The sequence below is a fragment of the Cyprinodon variegatus genome, unplaced genomic scaffold, assembly GCF_000732505.1.
Source record: "Cyprinodon variegatus isolate N-32 unplaced genomic scaffold, C_variegatus-1.0 Scaffold19, whole genome shotgun sequence".
NCBI classification, from domain to species: Eukaryota; Metazoa; Chordata; class Actinopteri; order Cyprinodontiformes; family Cyprinodontidae; genus Cyprinodon; species Cyprinodon variegatus.
Genome location: NW_015150472.1, coordinates 2,399,493 through 2,419,973, shown reverse-complemented (window position 1 = coordinate 2,419,973; position 20,481 = coordinate 2,399,493). Strand labels below are relative to the sequence as shown.

At 37.6% G+C, this 20,481-nt stretch overlaps 4 protein-coding genes across 8 annotated transcripts in view; 2 read left to right on the top strand and 2 right to left on the bottom strand.

The window, feature by feature from the left end:
• The window catches only part of med12 (mediator complex subunit 12), a 34,765-nt gene extending 29,570 nt beyond the window's left edge, over positions 1–5,195 (top strand). For 2 of the 5 annotated variants that reach the window (XM_015388789.1, XM_015388773.1), the window contains exons 38-43: positions 601–666; positions 762–991; positions 2,091–2,244; positions 2,406–2,597; positions 3,953–4,034; positions 4,854–5,195. In XM_015388789.1, the coding sequence (XP_015244275.1) occupies positions 601–666; positions 762–991; positions 2,091–2,244; positions 2,406–2,597; positions 3,953–4,034; positions 4,854–4,891 (762 nt within the window). In that variant the 3' untranslated portion in view covers positions 4,892–5,195. Of the gene's footprint in view, positions 1–597; positions 667–761; positions 992–2,090; positions 2,245–2,405; positions 2,598–3,952; positions 4,035–4,853 lie in introns of all 5 variants that reach the window. The other 3 variants (XM_015388757.1, XM_015388781.1, XM_015388764.1) reach the window with 3 other exon arrangements.
• A 201-nt stretch (positions 5,196–5,396) lies between these two features.
• Positions 5,397–11,097, bottom strand: mars2 (methionyl-tRNA synthetase 2, mitochondrial). Its single transcript, XM_015388801.1, has 3 exons — positions 10,655–11,097; positions 8,824–9,158; positions 5,397–7,039 (listed from the first exon to the last, which is right to left on the bottom strand). The coding sequence occupies exons 1-3, from the start codon at positions 10,926–10,928 to the stop codon at positions 5,885–5,887; spliced, it is 1,764 nt and encodes a 587-aa protein (XP_015244287.1). The 5' UTR covers positions 10,929–11,097; the 3' UTR covers positions 5,397–5,884.
• Positions 11,098–11,753: 656 nt separating this feature from the next.
• Positions 11,754–18,627, top strand: LOC107093841 (magnesium transporter NIPA2-like). The gene is made up of 6 exons (XM_015389143.1): positions 11,754–11,834; positions 12,079–12,211; positions 14,788–14,844; positions 15,046–15,136; positions 17,139–17,299; positions 17,561–18,627. The coding sequence occupies exons 2-6, from the start codon at positions 12,079–12,081 to the stop codon at positions 18,175–18,177; spliced, it is 1,059 nt and encodes a 352-aa protein (XP_015244629.1). The 5' UTR covers positions 11,754–11,834; the 3' UTR covers positions 18,178–18,627.
• A 1,377-nt stretch (positions 18,628–20,004) lies between these two features.
• Positions 20,005–20,481, bottom strand: part of timm8a (translocase of inner mitochondrial membrane 8 homolog A (yeast)) — a 1,294-nt gene continuing 817 nt past the window's right edge. Inside the window, exon 2 of the mRNA XM_015389154.1 lies at positions 20,005–20,312. Within this exon, the coding sequence (XP_015244640.1) occupies positions 20,151–20,312 (162 nt within the window). The 3' untranslated portion in view covers positions 20,005–20,150. The remainder of the gene's footprint in view (positions 20,313–20,481) is intronic.

Here is a 20,481-nt window from a genome sequence, read left to right as displayed (position 1 = left end):
CTCACCACTGCTATTTTTTTGAACACACCCTTTTCAGTTAATCATTCAATTTCACAGAATCCACAGTATGCATGGCTGTCCTGTTGGGTTTGTTGGTTTTCTATACCTTTATTTTACCCCCCAGAAACTTATCTGGGGTATAGAGTTTGAAATGTTAATAAAACAAGTGATTTTCTTGCTGCTGTTGAGGCACCTCTATTATTTCGAACACAACTGTATGTCATCTTTAATGTTGGTGTGTTTATGTGAATCATTATTTATTGATGAGGCGACAGTGGTGTTGGATGCAGGTGTTAGCCTGGAAACCGAAGGGTTGTTGGGCTTTCAGTGTTGAGTCCTTTGGCAAGACACTCCCCCTCATTGCCTACTGATGGTGGTCAGAGGGCTCAGTGGCGCCTGTGTACCGCAGCCTCACTCCTGTCAGTGAGACCCAGGGCAGCTGTGGCTACAATGTAGCCTGCCACCATCAGTGTGTGTGAATGGATGAATGTGGTGTAAAGTGCTTTGGTCATGTCTCCTGACATGAAAAAGTGCTATATAGGTTCAGGTTATGCTAAAAATGAAATTTTAAATTAAGTGTGACCTTATCTTTCTTAGCAGACTCAAACCCAGCAGATGAGGCAGATGGCTCCTAACCAACAGTACCCTCCAATGCAGCCATCACAGGTACGTCTATTTGGCCTCTTGTTTGTTAAAAATATCAGCACGCAGAGAGCCACAATTGTTTTGTCTTTATTTTCCTGTTCGTCTTCTTTCTTTAGAACATATCTCAGGGCTATACCACATATGCATCACACATGACCATGCAGCAGCATCCTGCTCAAGGTGGTGGTATAGCCCCTTCCCCCTACGGAGCCCCGAACTTCCAGGGCAGTCATCCAGGGGCTGGCTCAGCCGTGGTGGATCCTATGAGACAAATGCAGTCGAGGCCCAGTGGTTATGTTCACCAGCAGGCTCCGCCATATTCACACAACATGCAGAACGCCCCCAGGTTGGCATCACACTGCTTTGCTAAAGTATTAGCAGCACCAAGATATTCAGACAACAACATATCCTATTTATTCTCTGATTTGAAGCATTAGAGATTATTTTGATGGTAATGCTTTTCCAGAATCGATCCATTTCTCTTAAGATGTTAGTATCAGATTATCTAGCAAAGTACTCTATGTTTACCTAAAGCAGATATAGAGAAAATTATGGGTCAGGATTAAACTGCTGTCATGAAAAGTCCTTTACAGATAACCAAAATATGTCTGACTCTTAGATTATTTTAATTTAATCTTTTTTTTATTGTTTACAATGACTCATCAGATTTTAGATCCTGATCCGTCCATTGGCGTTTGCAATGGTAGATTATCTTTTTAATGACATTAAGAAAAGGATAATTTATTTCACAAAAACAGAAGATTTCTAGCATCAACAGCCAAAAAGGAGGTTTGTAGAACCATATCCTGTGGTTATGGTCAGTAACTGATTAGGCACGCACAAAGTAAAACATGTTTTAGCTAAAGGTGACCCAGTTCTTTAAAAGTGCTGACCTCATTCTCATCAATTAAGTTTTAAAAAGTTCTACAAATTGAAAACGATCCATAATAAAACCTCAAACAAAATGTCTTATATTTAATTTAAAGTTTTATTATGGATCTGCTGTGACTGTTTAATTTACTGATTTTTAGGTTTAGATTGGTACCAAGCTGTAATCAACGATATCAGAAATATACATTTGCAGTTTGTTAGTGTCTGTGATAAAGCAACGGTACATATGTTTTACTTTTACAGCTCTTTTAGTAAAATCTTATTCCAAGTTAATTAGATTTGACTGCATATTTTATATACATAGATCTGCCATACAGGTTTTTATTATTTGACACCTTTAAAAGTAAGATTTCCTATTATTATCATGTCATGCACCACTATGCATTATATGCTGATGTTTTAGTATGAATGTCTGACATCTGAACCTTCTCTGTAAGTAAATCTGTTTATTCTTGGTGTTTTTTAAGACAAGTTTATAAGTAAGAAATATCGTTTCCATCATTCCTCCACTACTTTTCCTCATTCTGCATCTTTATTTTTCTTGCATTCCTCAGGTTTCCCCACCAGCCCCTCCCACAGAGTTCTGTCATGCACGGCCTCAGCCACGCCCAGGGGATGTATCCAGGCCTCAGGCCCAATCAGATGCTGACAGAACAGCCACAACAGCAGCAGCAACAGCACCCTTTCCTCAGACAGCAAGCACTCAGAGTATGAACCATATGGCCTTGTCTTTGTCCAACTTCCAAACTTTTTAGAACCATCCCGTTCACTATATAAACGAGCAAGTTAAGAGTCAGATGTTTTTGTGTGTGCTTTTACTGTAACTTTCTTCTGACTCATGCCTCCTACTCTTGTCTGTTGTTTCTAAGCAGCAGGCTCAAGTTCAGCAACAACAGCAGCAGGTTCAGCCTCAGCAGGTTCCTCCTCAACAGCAGGTGCCTCAGCAACAGCAGCAACAGCAACAACAGCAGCAGCAGCAGCAGGTTTCAGGTGTTCCCCCTCCTGGTCAGGGCCAAAATCAGGGCCTGGGCATGCAGGCGCTGCCCCCCCAGCAGCCCATGGTAGGATCAAAACAGAGAATAAATGCATTTAGTAATAAAGTAGTGCTCTAAAGGTCTGGACGTTTTTTTATTTTTAAACGAATACACCATATAGCTAAAAACATCTAAAATTAAAAAATTACTTAAAGACCTGAGTTACCCCTGACAAGAATTTAACACTGAATGATCCGCTCATAGGAGACTCTGGCATATAACATCTCTTGCGGAAAATAATTATATTTTGTTTATTGTATGTTAACTTAATTAATTAGACAAAACATCTGTTCAAATTAAGAATATTTTGATCTGAACAAAATAGGTTTAATCTAATCCTTAAGTAGAAGCTAAATTATAGATAAAAGGATAATCAGTGGATAAATGGGCTATTTTTTTTAAATCAGTTTTAACTGAGTAATTTGGTTTCTTCCTGTTATAAGGGAGTTTTTTTTCTCTCCACTGTCGCTACAAGCTTCCTCTGTGTGAGGGGTTGCTTTTGACTCAATGAGTCGATGCAATCACCTGGTTTTCCTTAGATAGAAAACTTTGAATCATTGTGACTGTATGATCTTGTTGAATTATAAATTACCTAGAGATTACATGTTTTCTGAATTGTGCTATAAAAAAAATTATTGAATCAATTTCAGATAAAATACATGAAATGTAACGCATCCAAACATTATGTGTATATATGTTTCATTCAGCACTCAGCAAGCTTTTGCACGAGTCATTCAACATTTTGATCTCAAGACATTTCTGCTTTGGCTAAATACTTGTACATTTTCACAATGCTCAATAGGATTTACTTTTCAGCAAAAAGAAAATCAAACCTTTAACAGCTCAATAACATTTTAGCCTTAAATACCATAGCTGTAATTCTTTCAGGCCATTTTATCGGTTAAAGATTTTGAGGAAATGGCCAACTTAAAAATAGCCACAAAACCAATCTGGTTTAGTAGGTATGGTGCCTTCTGATTGGTTGAGCTTGGGTTTATTTAGGGGGTATAAAAGTTGAGCTGTGAACACAAAGGCACTCCTTTTGAGAGCTTTATATATACAAACTTTTAACAATGTTTGAGTTTCCCTATCCAGTCTGCTTGAATTAAAATCTCTATCAAATAAATAGTTGTAATGTGTCAATGTGTGGAAAAAGATAAACTTCAAATTAAACAGGCTTTTGCCAAGCAATATGAAAATTATTCTAATTCCTAAAGAAACATCTAAAATAAGTCAATCGTCGTCAATCAATAAGCAAAATAGTGATGCAGAACCCTTTCTTTAAGTTAGTGATTGCGCAGCAGCATGTTTGTATCCATTGATGTTTGCAGTGTTTTGTAATCGTTTATTTTTCCTAAAGACTCTGATCTCATCTGTTGCAGTTTCCTCGACCGGGGATGCAGCAAACCCAACAGCAGCAACAGACTGCAGCGCTGGTCCGACAGCTGCAGCAACAACTATCAAGTAAATCACAACATCCCTCAGTGACACATTGATTGTTATGTCTGTTTTTTTTTTTACTTTTCCTAAGGAAGGAGTATTCGGGTCATCGGGAGAAAGAAACCTGAGTGTTTTGAGTTGAAATGATCAGAATAAAGTCAAAATGTTAACAAAAGTGAAATGATTGTTTTTGCTACTTTTGTACAGGGTTTCCGCGGGTCATTAAAAATCATTAAGTCATTAAATTATGATTTTTTTTAATTAAGGCCTTTATTGGCATTAAAATTCATTAAATGTTTTTATTGTGGCATTTAAAATGCTTTATTAAAAAAATGTTTATAAAAACCATTTCCTCAGACATATATCACAATATATTTGCTTGGAACTGCTTCTGGTTGATCGCAAAGCTGTATGTTCAGAAAAGAAGCTTGAGTCGGAGAAAAAGCTAGAGAATGGGCGAGGGAGAAAGAAAATTTCAAAAAAATTGGTTGGAAAACGAGGAATTCAGGACATGGCTGTAGCCTGTCGACGGGTACCTGTTGGTGGCATTAAAATTATTTCTAAGAGCATTTAAAAGCTTTAAATTTGAGTTATTCATTCCTGTATAAACCCTGTTATAATACTGAGAATAAAATGGATGTTTTTATATATATATATATATATATATATATATATTTTTTTTTTTTTTTAAATAACCTTTTAACATTGTTTACAACAGACATGGCTGTGTGAATTTTTAAAGAGTAAAAATATATAAACATCTTTGTTTTGCTCCTAGTGACCCAAATACTCCACTATACGTACTAGACTCTAAACATTTGACTGACCTTTTTCTCGTTTCAGATACACAACCAGGACAAGGAACCAGTTCCTATTATTGATCATGTCTGTTTATCATCTTGTGTCTGTCTGAAGGGTGGGGGTCTTTTCCTTTTCTTTTTTTGAAGAAGGTCCTGTTCTGTAAATTAGTCAACTTAGAAACAGGAAGCAAAGACTTGGATGGATCACCACTAAACGATCATGATGAACCAAATCCTGGTGACAAGATTTCAGTTGTAACATTTTTAATTTTCAGAGGAGTCAACCTGATTTATCACGTTTAATGACAGAAGAGCCTATGTAAAAAAGAAAAAATACAATTAAAAGAATGCTTTTTTTTTATTTCAATTTGTACAATTTTTTGTTTTTGTTTTCCAGTTTTATGTATTTCTCATTAAAAGAAGCATGTCAGCTTTTATGTCCTGTATTTGTGTTGGTTGTCTGTGAAATACTGGATATAAAGAAACATTCTGCAGAACAAGAAAATCAAAAGTATAAAAAACTTTAACACATGTGATTAACCTCCAGGTGCAGCTGAAACTTAAATGTAAATTCCAGTAATTTTATTTAAAAAAATACACTTGTAAGCATTTATTACATATAGGGAGACGTATTTAAGCATTTATTAATAAAGACTGTTTAACAGAAAATGACATCACACCAGTTACAGTAATTTAATACAGATTTTATGGCCAATAATGGAAATTTTTCCGAATCCAGCAATCAAACTACAAAGAAGCCAAGCTTTCTTTGAGTTCTATATTCTGGTATAATAGGGAAAGTTTAGTGGAAGGTAGAAGGCTAAAATAAAGCTGTAGTGGATTGTGCAACATGCTGTTTAATGCATACTGTAGCACTTTTCATACAGTAGGCTCACTTTTTTTTAACCAAATATAAATATCAAACAAAACTACTTGAAATAAGCTCTTGGGAAGCATCTTTATAATTCATATTTTAGTGGAACACAACTTTCTGTTCACAACTGTAACAGCTGGATTTAAAATAATCCTAGATGAAGTTTCTCCAAATTTTGGTGTCAGCTGATGTGAAATCAGTCACTTCAAATGTCCAGATTTGTGACTTTTCTTTGCTTTTTGTTTCTGACTTTCCAACCTGTTAAAAAGCAACCCTGAGTCTGACCCCAGCATCCTCCCTTCAAAGGGACACTTTGTTCCCTCGTATCTCTGCAGAAAATGCAGATCTTTCCAGCTTCTTTCATGCTGCTTCACACCGAGTCTAGTTAGCAGCCTGTCTGAAATTTCAGGCACCACCGGCTGGAGGAGAGTCCCGTAAATCCTCAGACATTCGAGGGCCACATGGACGATGGTGTCTAACCAGCGCTGCTCTTTGCTGTACCTCCTGTCCAGTTTCCACGGCGCATGACGCTGAACAAAGCCGTTAGTCTGTCTCACACAGGCGCTGATCGCCTCTAAGGCTTTATAGACGTGCATGCTCTCGTAGTGCTTCTCTACCACAGTGGGTAGACTTCTTACTGCCGCCACCATGTGATGATCTTCAGCCACAGCTCTGCAGAAGGCCTGAGAGCAGAAAGCAGGGTAAACCTGAGCTGGGTTAAGAGCCGGAGCTGTGCAGCGGTTCAACAGACCCCCCAAGGAATCAGCCAGCTCTGCATTGAGAAGTTTGACAACTTTGTCATGAGTGTAATCGCAGTCTGAGTCGGGGACACCCTGGCGTAGAAGGAAGTACCTCATACCATCATTTGTAAACATCCGAGAGTGCTCAAAAGGGTCCACAACGTTACCTAAGCTCTTGGACATCTTCCTCCCTCCTACAGTCCAGTGTGAATGCACATGAATGACCTGAGGCAGAGGCAGCCCGGCTCCCAGAAGGAAAGCAGGCCAGTAGAGGGCATGGAACTTCAGGATGTCCTTTCCTATAACGTGGTGGGCGACGGGCCACCACTGATCGTGTTTGTCTGGGTATCCGACGACTGTGAGGTAATTCACAAGAGCGTCTAACCATACGTAGATGGTTTGTTCGGGATCTCCTGGAACTGGGATGCCCCACTGGAGACGGCTTCTCTGGCGGGACACGGAAAGATCTGGCAGGTCTTCCTGCAGCCAGTGCAGAACGGTCTGATGGAAGCGCTCTGGCTGGACCGCTCCGGGATTTTTCACCAACCAGTCGAGGAGGAATGGCCGAAACACGGACAGACGGAACATGTAGTTCTCCTCCTTCATCCATTCGACCTGCGAGACGGTGAGATCACTTATTATACTGGGAATTAGATTGTGATTTCAGCCAAAGTGTCCAGATTTCTGCAATTACATTTTCTAGCACATATTTCAGAGCTATAGTGATCCCAGACTATAGAGCGCTCCGTGGTTATACATTCCAACTCATACATGCACATACAGCGGATAAGGTCAAATGCTCCAAAAATAGGGTTGTCAAAAGTATCGATACTCAAAAAAGTATCGATACTGAAACGTATCCGGATAAAATACTCATTTTCAAAAGTATCGATACAGCCATCTAAAGTGCAGAAAAGTGGAAAATGCACTTTCTGAACACTGTGATTGAACAATTCTGTGCATTTTTCAGTTTCATACTTTTTTTGTAACAGGTACAGCTGCTGAGAATTATTTTTGTTTAACCGGTTTGGCTAGTGTCATTGTTATGTCTGCAAAGCATAGCCAAGGAAGGAACACTTTATTTTAATTTTGTACGTTTTTTATCAAGCTTGCTTAATATTGTGCACAGCATACAACCTCACAATATAATTCTTATTGTTTTTTTTATTTATTTCTTGTATTTTTTTAGTCATGAAAATATTTCTGTTGAATTTTAGAGTCTTTGTTTTTATTCTTGTGGTATCGAAAAGGGTATCGAGTATTTTACTTAGTATCGGTATGGAGTTAAAAAGTTTAGTATCGTGACAACCCTATCCAAAAACACGCTGCACTTCTTAATCCAGGTTCTGGAGCCTGCTGGAATAATGTTACTGAATATTTCACTAATTTTCTTGGCAGAATTGCAACACAATATTTTAATCAAATGCTGACAAATCCTGATTTAACATAATCTAGATTGAAGGCGTTTGTAACAGGGCTTCGATCGAGAGCTTTCAAGAAGCAAAGCTGCTCTGATTTGTTCTCTCTTCCTGCATTTTTGGGATCCTTGTCCCTCTAGAACAGAAGTCTGCAACCTTTCCAGTCCAAAGAGAACATATTTTTTTCAGCTCAGCTAAATAAAGCAAGAGCAGCAACTGTTACATGACTTTAAAAAAGTAAATATTTCTAATTAATGCTACTTATCTAATACAAGAAGTTTATTTTCAGAGAAAAATCCTTTTATCATTTTTAATTTTAAGGTTTACAGAAAAAAAAAAATTTAATAAAATGCTGATATTTTTCGACATTTAAAAACTTTTTTTTTCACCTAAAAAGAAAAAAACTGAACTATAATATGTATGATCTATGCAGGCACTTTCACTGTCACTCTACCTGAAAATTCTAAACGTTTGTTAAATCTACTTTATATTTAAATCTATTCGTTGGATTGTTATATTTTTTAGTCAGTTATTAATAGCCATTTGGGAAAGTTAGATTACCTGGTTGCAGAGCTTTGTTTCAAGCACCTGTAGATTTGATGTTCACTTTGAAAAAAAAAAGCTGTCACTCATTTTACCAACTTTAAAACAAGCCCACAGCTTGATGCTGCCACCACAGTTTAACAGCTGGAATTTTTTTTTTAGATTTTAAAAAGTTAAAAATTCGTGATACCAGCTCTGTATGACCCTTAAAAAAACATTTGGCTTTCCCATGTGGAGAAAAAGACCCTCAGTATGATGATGCCTCTACCGTGCATTGCCTCCTCTAAAAATGCTTCTTGTTAATGTGACATCATTCTGTTTCTCCTCTGCTTTTGCAAACATTTTCTCCAGCAGGTAACCATTGAGCGACAATAAATATAAATCCATAACCAGACAAATATATGTGCAAATTAGATCATCTCAAAGTTTGCCAAGTACCTTGTGTCCACTCTCGAGTGACACTTTGACCTCCTTCCCCGATGGGTCCAGAGCATCACCGACCTGCGACGGCGTGAGGAAGCTTTCATCTTGTGTGGAGTACCAGCCCTCATAGCTTCCTTTGTAGATAAGCCCTTTGTTCCAGAGCACTGACCAGAAATGCTCCACAGCGCGACGGTGTCTCTGTTCTGTGGTTCTGATGTAGTCGGTGAAGGAAATGTTGCAGCTGCTGAAGAGATTTCTGAAGCGCTCAGAAACTTCAGTGCAGAAGGTCAGGGGGGCTTTACTTGCAGCTTCCGCTGCTTGCTGGATTTTCAAGCCATGCTCGTCCGTTCCTGGGATTTGAAAATGCAACTTGACATCATTATATTAATCGTTAAATAAGCTTACAGTGTAATTATCTTTAATAGGTGATATAAAAAATAATAAAAAACATGGTGTATTACAAAAGTATTACTCCCCTTGAAATATTTTTTTTTTTTACATTTTCCCTCATTACCTAAATATTTTTTATTAGGATTTTATGTAATAGGCCTAGACAAAGTAGCACAGAACTGATGTGGAAGAAAGTTAATGGCATCGTTTTAAAATCTCTCTACAATCACAACTATTAAAAGGGTGGGATGTAGAAACCCCCTTTAATCTGATACTGCTAAATAAAATCCTGTCCATTTAAAAGCCTTTAGATATTACATAAATAATTAAAATCCATCTGTGTAGTGCGATTTTATTAATACATACAACGCTTCCTGGAATAGATGTGGACGTTTTAGTAAATCGTAGTGAATAAAATTTTAAAGCCAGAGCTTTTAACACTGGGCACTGACTGTTAAAAGGGAGTTTTTTCTCTCCGCTGTCGCTACAAGCATGCTTAGTGTGAGGGATTGCATTCAAGTCAATGAGTCAATGCAATCAACTGGTTTTCCTTAGATAGAAAACTTTGAATCAGTTTGACTTTATTATCTGCTAAACTGTAAAGTGCCTTGAGATGACCTGTTGTGAATTGGCGCAATAGAAATAAACTGAATTGAATTGGTTGATTCAAGGTTTGTTGCATCTGCAAACCTGCCAAGACGAGGCCATCCACCTAAACTAACAAATCAGGCAAAGAGTGTATTGTTCAAAGAAGCAGTCAGAGGATCTATGATAAATCAGGAGAAGCAGCAGAGATCCACATGAAATAGAAACTATCAGTTAGACTTTTATGAAAGCTTGGGGATAAGAAGGACATACGAAGTTAATCTAAAGCAGTCATCCCCAAAGTTCGTCCTCGAGGGCCGCTATTCTGAGTTTTTGAGGTTTTGCTGCTTCAGCATAGCTGATTTTAAGTGATAGCTGATTAACAGGCTTTTACTGAACTGTAACCAGAATCAGCTTTGCTAAAGCAGGGAACATTAAAAACCTGTAGCACTTTGGCTCTTTTGACAAAGCTGATCTAAAGCCATGTAGCTAATAAAGCAAACATGTTAGAAATTGACTGGACCAGCAGAGACCGAAAAGAAACCTTTTTGCCTTCATACAAAATATGATCTGTCCAGGAAGTGTTGCCAATGCAAAGCATGGTGGAGGGAGCATCATGCTGTTGGTAGACGCTCTTATTCTAGTCTGACTGAACATGAGCTTAATGGGCACTGATTTTATGACTACAAATAAACACATTCCATAAAAGCTGCTGTTGTATAAACAGTAAAATGTTGTTCTACAGATTTTTACTTAACATAAGTCAACATGTACATATACACTAATTTGTGTTGAACTATTAAAAATATAAAAAAAATACACTGATTTGAAAAAGCTCTAAGAACATAGATGTAATGGATGTAGTGTTTACCTGTGGCAAACCTGGAGTCAAAGCCCTGCAAGAGTTTCCACCTGTGTAAACAGTCAGCTATGACTGCTGAGTATAGGTGTCCGAGATGAGGAGCAGCGTTCACATAAAAGATGGGGGTTGTTATGTAGAAACTGGAGTTTTCTTTGCAAAGCTGGTCGCTGCCGTGATTCACAGCAGAGCTCCACGGTCTCTGGAGAGGAAACAGATCAACTTTCCTGTGGAATCTATGAATGATCTTAGAGCCTCTAATTACAGAGAGAAAAGGAAACTTCATCTTTACATCGCAGATGACGTCACCAAGAGGGAAAAAAGTCGATGCAGTGCGCCAAACAAAAGATAGCCTACGTTTTCTGTCTAAGAAAATGTATTAAGGCAACGCAATTTTAGTAATCAAAATGCTGTTTGCATAAACGCACAAGGCATGCGTTTAGCCTGCTGCTCAAGGTTAGCCCAACTTCCTGTATGCGTGAAGAATTCATCATCCAATCAGAGCAATGGACGGATCAGAGTAACCAATTGGGTTACCAGACTCTTACGAACTTTTTTTTTAACATAACTTTATTGGAATAAGAAAGGTTTTTGCTTGATGTTTTAAAGTTAAAAAAAGAAAAAGAATTACAGCTGAAAAAAATGTATAATGGTGAGCTTATTCATGTGTTTGTTTCTTTACGCCATACAATTTATTAAGACTTCTGAAAAAATGTAAATGCAACTTCCGGGATGGGTGAAGAATTCATCATCCAATCAGAGCAGTGAAAAGATCAGACCAACCAATCGGATTACCAGACTCTTACGAACATTTTTCACATAACTTTATTGGAAAAAGAAAGAAAATTATTATTTTGTAGAATTACAGCAAAAAAAATGTGTTTGTTTCTTTATGTTATATAATTTATTACGAAATCCGAGTGATTTGAAATGTAAAGGCAACGAATGGGACTCTATATAGAACTCACCAGTTTTGACTAGAGACCTTTTGGAACCGATCCACCTGAGATAGAGTTGAAACCCCGCCTTTGACTTGCGCCTCTTTTTTCGCCGGCGCGGTGATGATGCGAACCCAGCCTGTGGCTTCCTCTTGTTTCCAAGGTAAACACCCGGAAGTAGCAGAGTCACCCCACAGCCAATCAGGTGCTACACTCCCAGCTGTCATCTTAATGTAGCAAAGTCGACAATCGAGGTAAAACATTCTAAAAATTGTAAAAGTCTGCAAAATATTATTTTTATTATAGTTATGTATGTATTTTTTTATTTTTCTTAATAGTGTTTTTTTTTTTTATTTACTACAAAAGCTGGTTTAAACTTTTCGGAGGGAGTCTCATCATGTGATGTTTACATGATGTCGGCTGCTTGACTTCTGGAAAGTTTCCGATCTAAACTCGGTGGTTTCTTCAGGTTGTAACTCTTAAAGCTGTGTTTTACAGATGGAAGGGAATCGCATAGACTTCTACATCGGCCTCTCTCTGGCTGTGAGCTCCAGTGTTTTTATCGGCTCCAGTTTTATCTTGAAAAAGAAAGGCCTGCTGCGATTGGCCAGAAAGGGCTCCACACGGGCAGGTAGTGAACGGTTTTTTTCTAGTTTATACTTTGCTGTAGGTAAATGACACTTTTTCAATTCAATAAGCTTTTTACCAGGCAATTAACCTAATTTCAGTGTTTTCAGGATTTTTCCTGTTGTATTGTTAATTTGTTCTTACATGAAATAAAGTTTTTATAATTTTTTTGGTATAAAGTTGCTTCATTGCTGTAGATTCTGACACCATTGTTGGTAAATGTGCCTACTGAAGTTCCTGATGATTAGATAAATAATTGATATAAAACAGCCCTTAATGCAGTACTAATATAACCTGTATAACATGCAATAAGAGCAGCCTATATTTCTTGTGAGGTAATGTGGTTGACAAGAGAAAAGTCATTTTTAGCACTGTTCTGCTCTTCTAAATTCAATCAGAATGTCAGAGGGATGTCAGCTATCTATCCCTCTCTCTTTATTACTGGTTTAAAGTAAGGTGACTAAAGTGATGGTAGCAGATCATTTGTTTATTCTTGATAAATGTTCCAATCAGCTAAAGAACCGTAGGCAGACATTTTTTTATAAGGGTGGCCTGGCAATAACCAATGCACACTGAGGGATGGTCGAAAGCGGATAGGCACCAGAATCTCAGGGTCAATCTGCACTGTTCCCACAGGAAAATTAGTCAGCAAAACATCCATATTTTCTAAATAAAGGCAAGGCAAGGCACATTTATTTGTATAGCACAATTCAGTACAAAGACAATGCAAAGTGCTTTACATGATTAAAATATAGGAAATAAAACAGAAAAAAAAATGCAGAAACAAAAGAGAACATTAAAAACAGTTGGACTAAAGAAAATAAAAAAGTTGAACTAATGATGTTTCAGTTGAGCTGTTTAACTAGAACAGTCGAAGGCAATCCTAAACAAATGTGTTTTTATTCTTGATTTAAAGGAACTTACGCTTTCCACACTTTTACAGTTTTCTGGGAGTTTGTTCCAGATAAGTGGAGCATAGGAACTAAATGCTGCTTCTCCATGTTTAGTTCTGGTTCTAGGTATGCAGAGGAGGCTGGAGCCAGAAGACCTGAGTGGTCTGGAGGGTTGATACACTGATAGCAAGTCTGTGATGTATTTAGGTGCTAAGCCATTCAGAGATTTATAGACTAACAGAAGTATTTTAAAGTCTATTCTCTGAGATACAGGGAGCCAGTGTAAGGACTTTAGAACTGGGGTGATGTGCTCTACTTTCTTAGTCTTAGTGAGGACACGGGCAGCAGCGTTCTGGATCAGCTGCAGCTGTCTGATCCACTTTTTAGGCAGACCTGTGTAAACACTGTTGCAGTAATCAATTCGACTAAAAATAAACACATCGATTAGTTTTTCCAGATCATGCTGAGACATTAGTCTTATATATATGTGGAGAGGAAGACTAACTATACTTTCCTACAGCCTTTTGCTAACAATAGACGCATATATTTAAACATCAGTCATTTTTAGATAAAAGGTATAGTGGATAAAACTCAGTTTTGAGTTCTGAGGCATAAATCTTTTCCATTGTCATTACTTACCTACTTGTATCAATAACATTTCTGCATAAAATTAATATTTACAAGCACTAATATCTACATAAATTGATTATTTGATAGGTTTTTATTAAAATTGTTATTTATCTTTGATTTCACTGAAGACTCCTAGATGACTTGCAGAGACACATAATTTTCTCTTTACCCCATAAATCACAAAATATAGTTCTGAAAAGAGCAAGAATTCTGTATTTATCATATTTGATGTTAGTATATTGATGTGTATAATTAACCACAAAAAAATTAAATGTTTTGAATATTCCACTTGAGAGTATTACTGCTGCCACCATCTGTAGAGGGGAAAAATAGTAGGGGTGGCCAATGATTGGCCTAGGGTGGCCATGGCCACCCCTGGCCCCCCATCTAGCTCCGCCCTTGATCAGTTACACTTCATCACTCCTAGAAACCAAAACTCATTAAATGTTGCCAAAATGCAGCAGATACAATAAAAACTTGTTGCATAAAGATTTTGTACATAGTGTCAGCTATACAATCATCAATATTCCATGATTTTTTAAAGAATGTCTTTCTGCTAATGAAGTTTTCCATCTGAATAATGTGCTCTATCAGTTTATTTGTCCATCCCTGTACATGCGATGTTAAACTCAGTAAGCTTCGAACCAAACAAAAGGAGGAGCCAAACAGATCATGAGACATAGAGCTTGAATAAATATGCAACAACATACAAAAGTGGAAGACAAGACAATAAACCAAAATAAAATTTAAATATATTAAATTTAAGAAAAACAACAAAATCTTGTAGTGAGAGACAATCCTTCCTAATAATGTGTATATTCACTAGCCATGGTTTGTACACATGTAATTCACTGAGTGTAGGTTAGGATTGTTCTGATGTATTGATTGATTAACTTTATTGATCTCACAGTGGGGGAATGTACTCATTCAGGTCGTATCAGGTGGTTCCCACTTTATTGTGCAAAATCAGCATTAAAACAGAAGTAAACAGGAACGATGTTTGTTATTCAGATTAAACCGGTGCTATGCTGATATTTCTGCTGTCTTTATGTCACAGGTCAAGGCGGTTATGCCTATCTAAAAGAATGGCTGTGGTGGGCGGGGCTTATTTCAAGTAAGTGGATGATTTATTCAGTTCAGCTTCCTTTCATTGCACATCAGCCACATGCCCAGAAACACTGTAACCTTTGTCAAACAACTTGTGGGTTTGGTATTTTTGTAGACTCGCCACACTACTGGTGGTAATGTTCAGAGATGTGCACATGTGGGTTGAAAGAAGTATACTCTTTCTAATGGTGTATTTAATGTGCTGTAGTGGGAGCAGGAGAAGCTGCCAACTTTGCTGCTTATGCGTTCGCACCAGCAACGCTGGTGACCCCCCTTGGAGCACTCAGTGTACTTGTCAGGTATTCAACTTCTTATTTCATATGCTGTTAGTTGGAATGTGCACAGATACAGAAATGCATCAACTTGCAAAAGTAGTTTAACCTTTTTTTTCCTCCTTTTTTTTGCATTATTACCAAAATCTTTAATGTATTCTTATGGGATCTTTGTAAAAGACTAACACAAAATAGTGCAAGACTGAGGAGTGGAAGGAAAATCATTTTCTCTCTACAATTTTTACAAATGGAAATCTGAAAAGTGTGGCAGGCATTTGTTACCAGCTTTCTCGACCAATTGATCTTTGTACATGTTGACATTTTGTACCACTGATTTCAATGTTTTTTTTTGTTTTGTTTCACAGCTCTGGGTGTATGTTTAGTTTTGATCCTCACTGATATTTTGAAATTAACCACAAACAGCTTCAGTCCACAGTCAGAAATAGAATATTCTATGCATGATGCAGCTGACACCATGTCTTCTAAGTAGGGGATGTTCATTGTGAGTTTTTTTAAGGCAAGAAACATTTTTTTTTTTTTTTTTTTACATAGCACATTTCAGTACAAAGACAATTCAAAGTGCTTTATATCAATTCGCTGCAACAACAAAAACGAGCAGTAAAGTAAATAAAAGTGTTGAACCACAAATGTGAACTAATAATACAACGGTTAACAGTTTAACTTCAACAGTCAGGCAGTTCTAAAAAAATTGGTTTTTAATTTTGAGTTTCAGCCCTTTTACCGTCTTCTGGAATTTTCTTCCAGATAAGTGGAGCATAGGAACTAAATGCTGCTTCTCTCTGTTTGGTTTTAGTTCTAGGTAGAGTAGGCTTGAACTAGAAGACCTGAGTGGTTTGGGAGGTTGATACAATGTCAACAAATCTGTTATTTATTGAGGTGCTGATCCATTCAGTGATTTATAGGCTGAAGGAGATGGCCTCCTGGTTGCTTCTCTCATTAACGCCCTCCATGCCTGGCCTTTGAGTTCAGATGTGTTTTTTGGTCCTTTATTAATATTCACCCACACACCTCTGAGGACGACTAGGTGGCTCTAAGGAGCTTTCAGACCAAATGTGATTTGAGCTTCAGAGGCATGTAATTTCATGCAAAATGTGCGGTGGATGTGCATCAAGAGTGTGCTTTGTCTGCCTGCAGCTTCTGGGGCAAGTGGTGAAATTCTCTAAACTTTGGTTGCCTCTTAAAGGTCTGGTGAATCAAGATGCAGTACAGAGGAGGGCAACAAAGATGTTCTCTTGCTTTATTAAGCAAGTAAAGCCACACCAATCTCTCTAATATATCCATCATTACATAAGAGACAGGCAAAGGAAAATAAAGGAGGATCCTCCCAAAGAGCATCTGATGCATATTGGCGTATGTCCACAATTTGGACAGGCATGTTCACATTTGGTCCTCTAGGGCAGCTGTCCTGCAGCTTTTTGTTTCTTGGCTTCAACACAGCTGATTAAGGTGATTGCAGTTCAACAAAAGCCCGCTAATCAGCTATGAATGGAAATTAGCTGTGCTGGAGCAGGGAGATCACAAAAACCTGCAGCACAGTGGGCCTCGAGGACCGACTTTGAGCGTTCCTGATCAGATGAGTGTCTAGACCATCCTGACACGTTTTATCATTCAAGTTGAGGTGTTGGAAGACTTTATGATAGATAAAGCAAGTTCAGTCTAAAAGCATCAATGAATAACATACAGCAACTAGGATGCAACTAGGTAACTATGGTAGCTGGTTTAATTCAGGGTTATAAAAAAAAAGGAGGGGAAAATAAATGCAAATCACACTTTTCATATTTTAATATGTAAAACTTTGAAAATAATCACCTGGATAGTCACTTTCATTTAACTTCATAGTTATTTTCAGCTTTTTTATTTAATCAATCCAAATGGTATAGATACTTTTTAAAGGGATCGTAATCCCTTAAAAAATGAGAGAAATGTTTTCTATATATGTTCTTAATATAGATTTTTTTATAGACTCCTTTTCCAAACATTTTTACTGATAATACCTTTACTTTTCCAGTGCTGTGCTGTCTTCATACTTTCTAAACGAGAGGCTGAACGTTCATGGGAAGATTGGTTGTCTGCTTTGCATCTTGGGCTCGACGGTCATGGTGATTCATGCACCACAGGAAGAGGAAGTCGCCTCGCTAAGCGCAATGGCTGAGAAACTAAAGGACCCAGGTAGTTTAACGTCTTTATCTGTGATTTTACTGATAGCGGAATCTTGAAAACTTGTAGGTATCGTGCATTTGCTTCAAATAATCACACAGCTAATGTGGCTTGTATGTATGCATATATACATGGTGTGTATCACACTCAACATGGACCAGAGAATGAGAAATTTGCTGTCCAGTGCAAAAAACTTGGGTCTTTCCAGAGGATGACCCAAAACACACATCTTGATTTCCATTATTCTAATATTGCCTCTTGTGTTTCTACCAGGTTTCCTTGTGTTCGCTGTGTGCGTTGTTGGAAGCAGCTTAGTCCTGATCTTTGCTGTGGCCCCTCGCTTCGGACAGAAAAACGTTCTTGTCTACATCCTGATCTGTTCTGTGATTGGCTCGCTCTCAGTGTCTTGCGTCAAAGGTCTCGGGATTGGCATCAAGGAGCTGGTTTCAGGGACGGCGGTGCTGAAGGATCCCCTATTCTGGGCTTTACTCATCTGCCTGGCCATCTGCGTCACCATTCAGATCAGCTACCTGAATAAAGCTCTGGACATTTTCAACACCTCCATCGTCACGCCAATTTACTACGTCTTCTTCACCACATCAGTCATGGCTTGTTCAGCCATCCTGTTCAAGGAGTGGTTGAAAATGAACGTCGATGGTGTAGTTGGGACAATCAGCGGATTCCTTACCATAATTTTGGGGATTTTTCTCCTCCATGCCTTTAAAGACATTACATACAGCCTCGACTCCCTCCCTTTGTACCTGAGAAAAAGCCCTGATTGGTTCCCAGGGGGCCAACAACCATATCTGGCTCTTCCTGATGATATCCAAGCAGAAGATGAGAGAAAGTTAACCAGACATGGGGAAAGAAAGGGAGAGCCTCCTAAATAAAAAAAATAAAAAAAGAACCTATGGACTTATCTAAAACCAAACTCTTTATGTTTAATAGACTGTAAAGCCTTTAACTTCCTCCTGTATGTAAGTTCTTGTTCTGAATTGGAACAAAATATATTTTTTTGTATTTAATATTTTGCATTTTAATACTGAAAGCATTATCTTTTTTACAGTTTAGCATTTTTTGCTTTATTTAAAAAAGTAGTTGACTGCACTGAAAAGTTAAAAGAAAAAGTAGTTTTCCACTTGGTTGAGTAGTTAAGTAATGATCTGTCAGTGGAATAAGATTTTGTGTGCTTATAACAAAAGAATCTTACTCCAAGATTAGTATATTTATCTTTTCTTAAGCAGCCAAAGTGCTCATTCCATTGCCAGATATACGTTTGATAAAATGAAGGGCAAGCACACTTATTTCAAGTTGTTACTTTTTCCCCCCCATCTATTTTTGCAGTGTAATTTAACACCAAGTCTTTTTTTTTTTTTTTTTTATAATTTTTTATTTAGAATAACACCAAGTCTTAAGTCTGCTTGCTCTTAAAAGTGACATTGACCTCTGGCATTACCTCAGTATTATGTTAAAAACTCCAAACCAAAGAATGTCATGTTTAGCGGATTCATTTAATAAAATATAGGCACACTTATTGTTGAAACAAGAAGTTGGCTTTTTATTAAAATGCCAGGTATTACTATTTCAAGAAGACATACTTTCAGAACCTTTTTCACCTTTAATGTGACAAAAACAGCTACATAAGGAGGGAAACTGGTAGAGCTACATTACAAAAGAAAATATTGTATGGTTTCATAAAACAAAAGATGATTTTCAAACTGATGTTTGCTGTGAAAATAACTACATTATCAAAACATGATGGCGACATGAAAAAGCATGGTAGTGGCAGTATAATGATTTGGGTGTGGAACTGGAACATTAGCCAACGAGAAAAGTATAATCAAAAGTTTCCATTTTCAATTCTCAATCTTCTCACAAAACTTCATGCTTTGGCTAAACAACTGAAGATCTTAAGCACGATGATGACTTAAAGCAGTGGTGTCCAGAGTCAGTCCTCATGGGCTGGTATCCATGTTTTGTTTCCCCTTTTTCAGCACACTTTAATTTTATTAATTAACAGGCTTTTGTTGAACCTCAATCATTTGAATCAGGTGCACTGCAGCAGAGAAACCTCTAAAACCTGCAGGCTACCGGTCCTCAAGCAACAACCTAAAGCAAACACCTAATTTACTTCAACCATTGCATTCACTAGATGAAAACATTGGGCATATAGAGCCCCAACCTGAACTCTTGTAGGAGGATCTGGAGACAATAGGGCACAGGAGACGTCACACAAATTTTAGGGAAATCGTCTGCAAATACTACAAAATGCCCATAGAATAAAGGTATGTTGTTCATACTTATAGAAAAGTTTTTCAGTTCTGATTTTATGCATAAAATACTTTTCTTGTAACATGGGGATGAGCATGTTATAGGTTGCAGTAAAAGGTGGAAAAAGAAAAAAATATATGTTAACAAAAATTAGGTATATGAGGGAGGGTGTGCTTACTTTTCTATGCACTGTACAAGCATTTTAAAAGGCTTGACAAATTGATTTGGCATTTTGATTATTGCATATTTACACTCTAGTGTCTGTTAAGTGCCAAGTGGTTTTACTGACTAACTTTTTTTAGTGCAGTTCATTTAGCAGGAAAACATCTCCCCACATCCAAACTCGGCTTGACAGTTTGCATTTTATGATTTTAATAAGCTGACAGAACTAGAAACCTACCAGCGTCTAACACTCATTATCCTTTAGACAGTAGACTTTTACACAGATCTGTACATGGTTTTAATCTCAGGCACTTGTTTTTAAAGGTAACACTGGCTGTAGTTCTTCTCCCCAGCTTACTATGCAGACAGCTGTGTCGGGATGAAGTGGAGCACCCAGTCATGAGGCTGTTTGCACAAACTGTCAGTTTTTTTAGTCCAACATTGTCTCGGAGAATCCCCCCCTGCTCTTCTGAGTCTGTTCCAGTCTGTTGAGGATAAACTGGCTGGTGTCTATAAACCGCTCCACACAGTTAACGAAGCATGCTTCTGTTCTGGAATCCAGCTTGGGTCCTGGTTTATCCATGCATTTTTCCTGCAGAGACACAGTTTGAAATAATGAACAAATCAAAATTTATTAATCCATATCAACCAGAACATACAAACATCCATTATATTCTACTACTGGGAAACTTAAGAAAGAAACAGGGATTTGTCACAATTCTGAAAATTATATTATTTATTTATTTATTTATTTATTTATT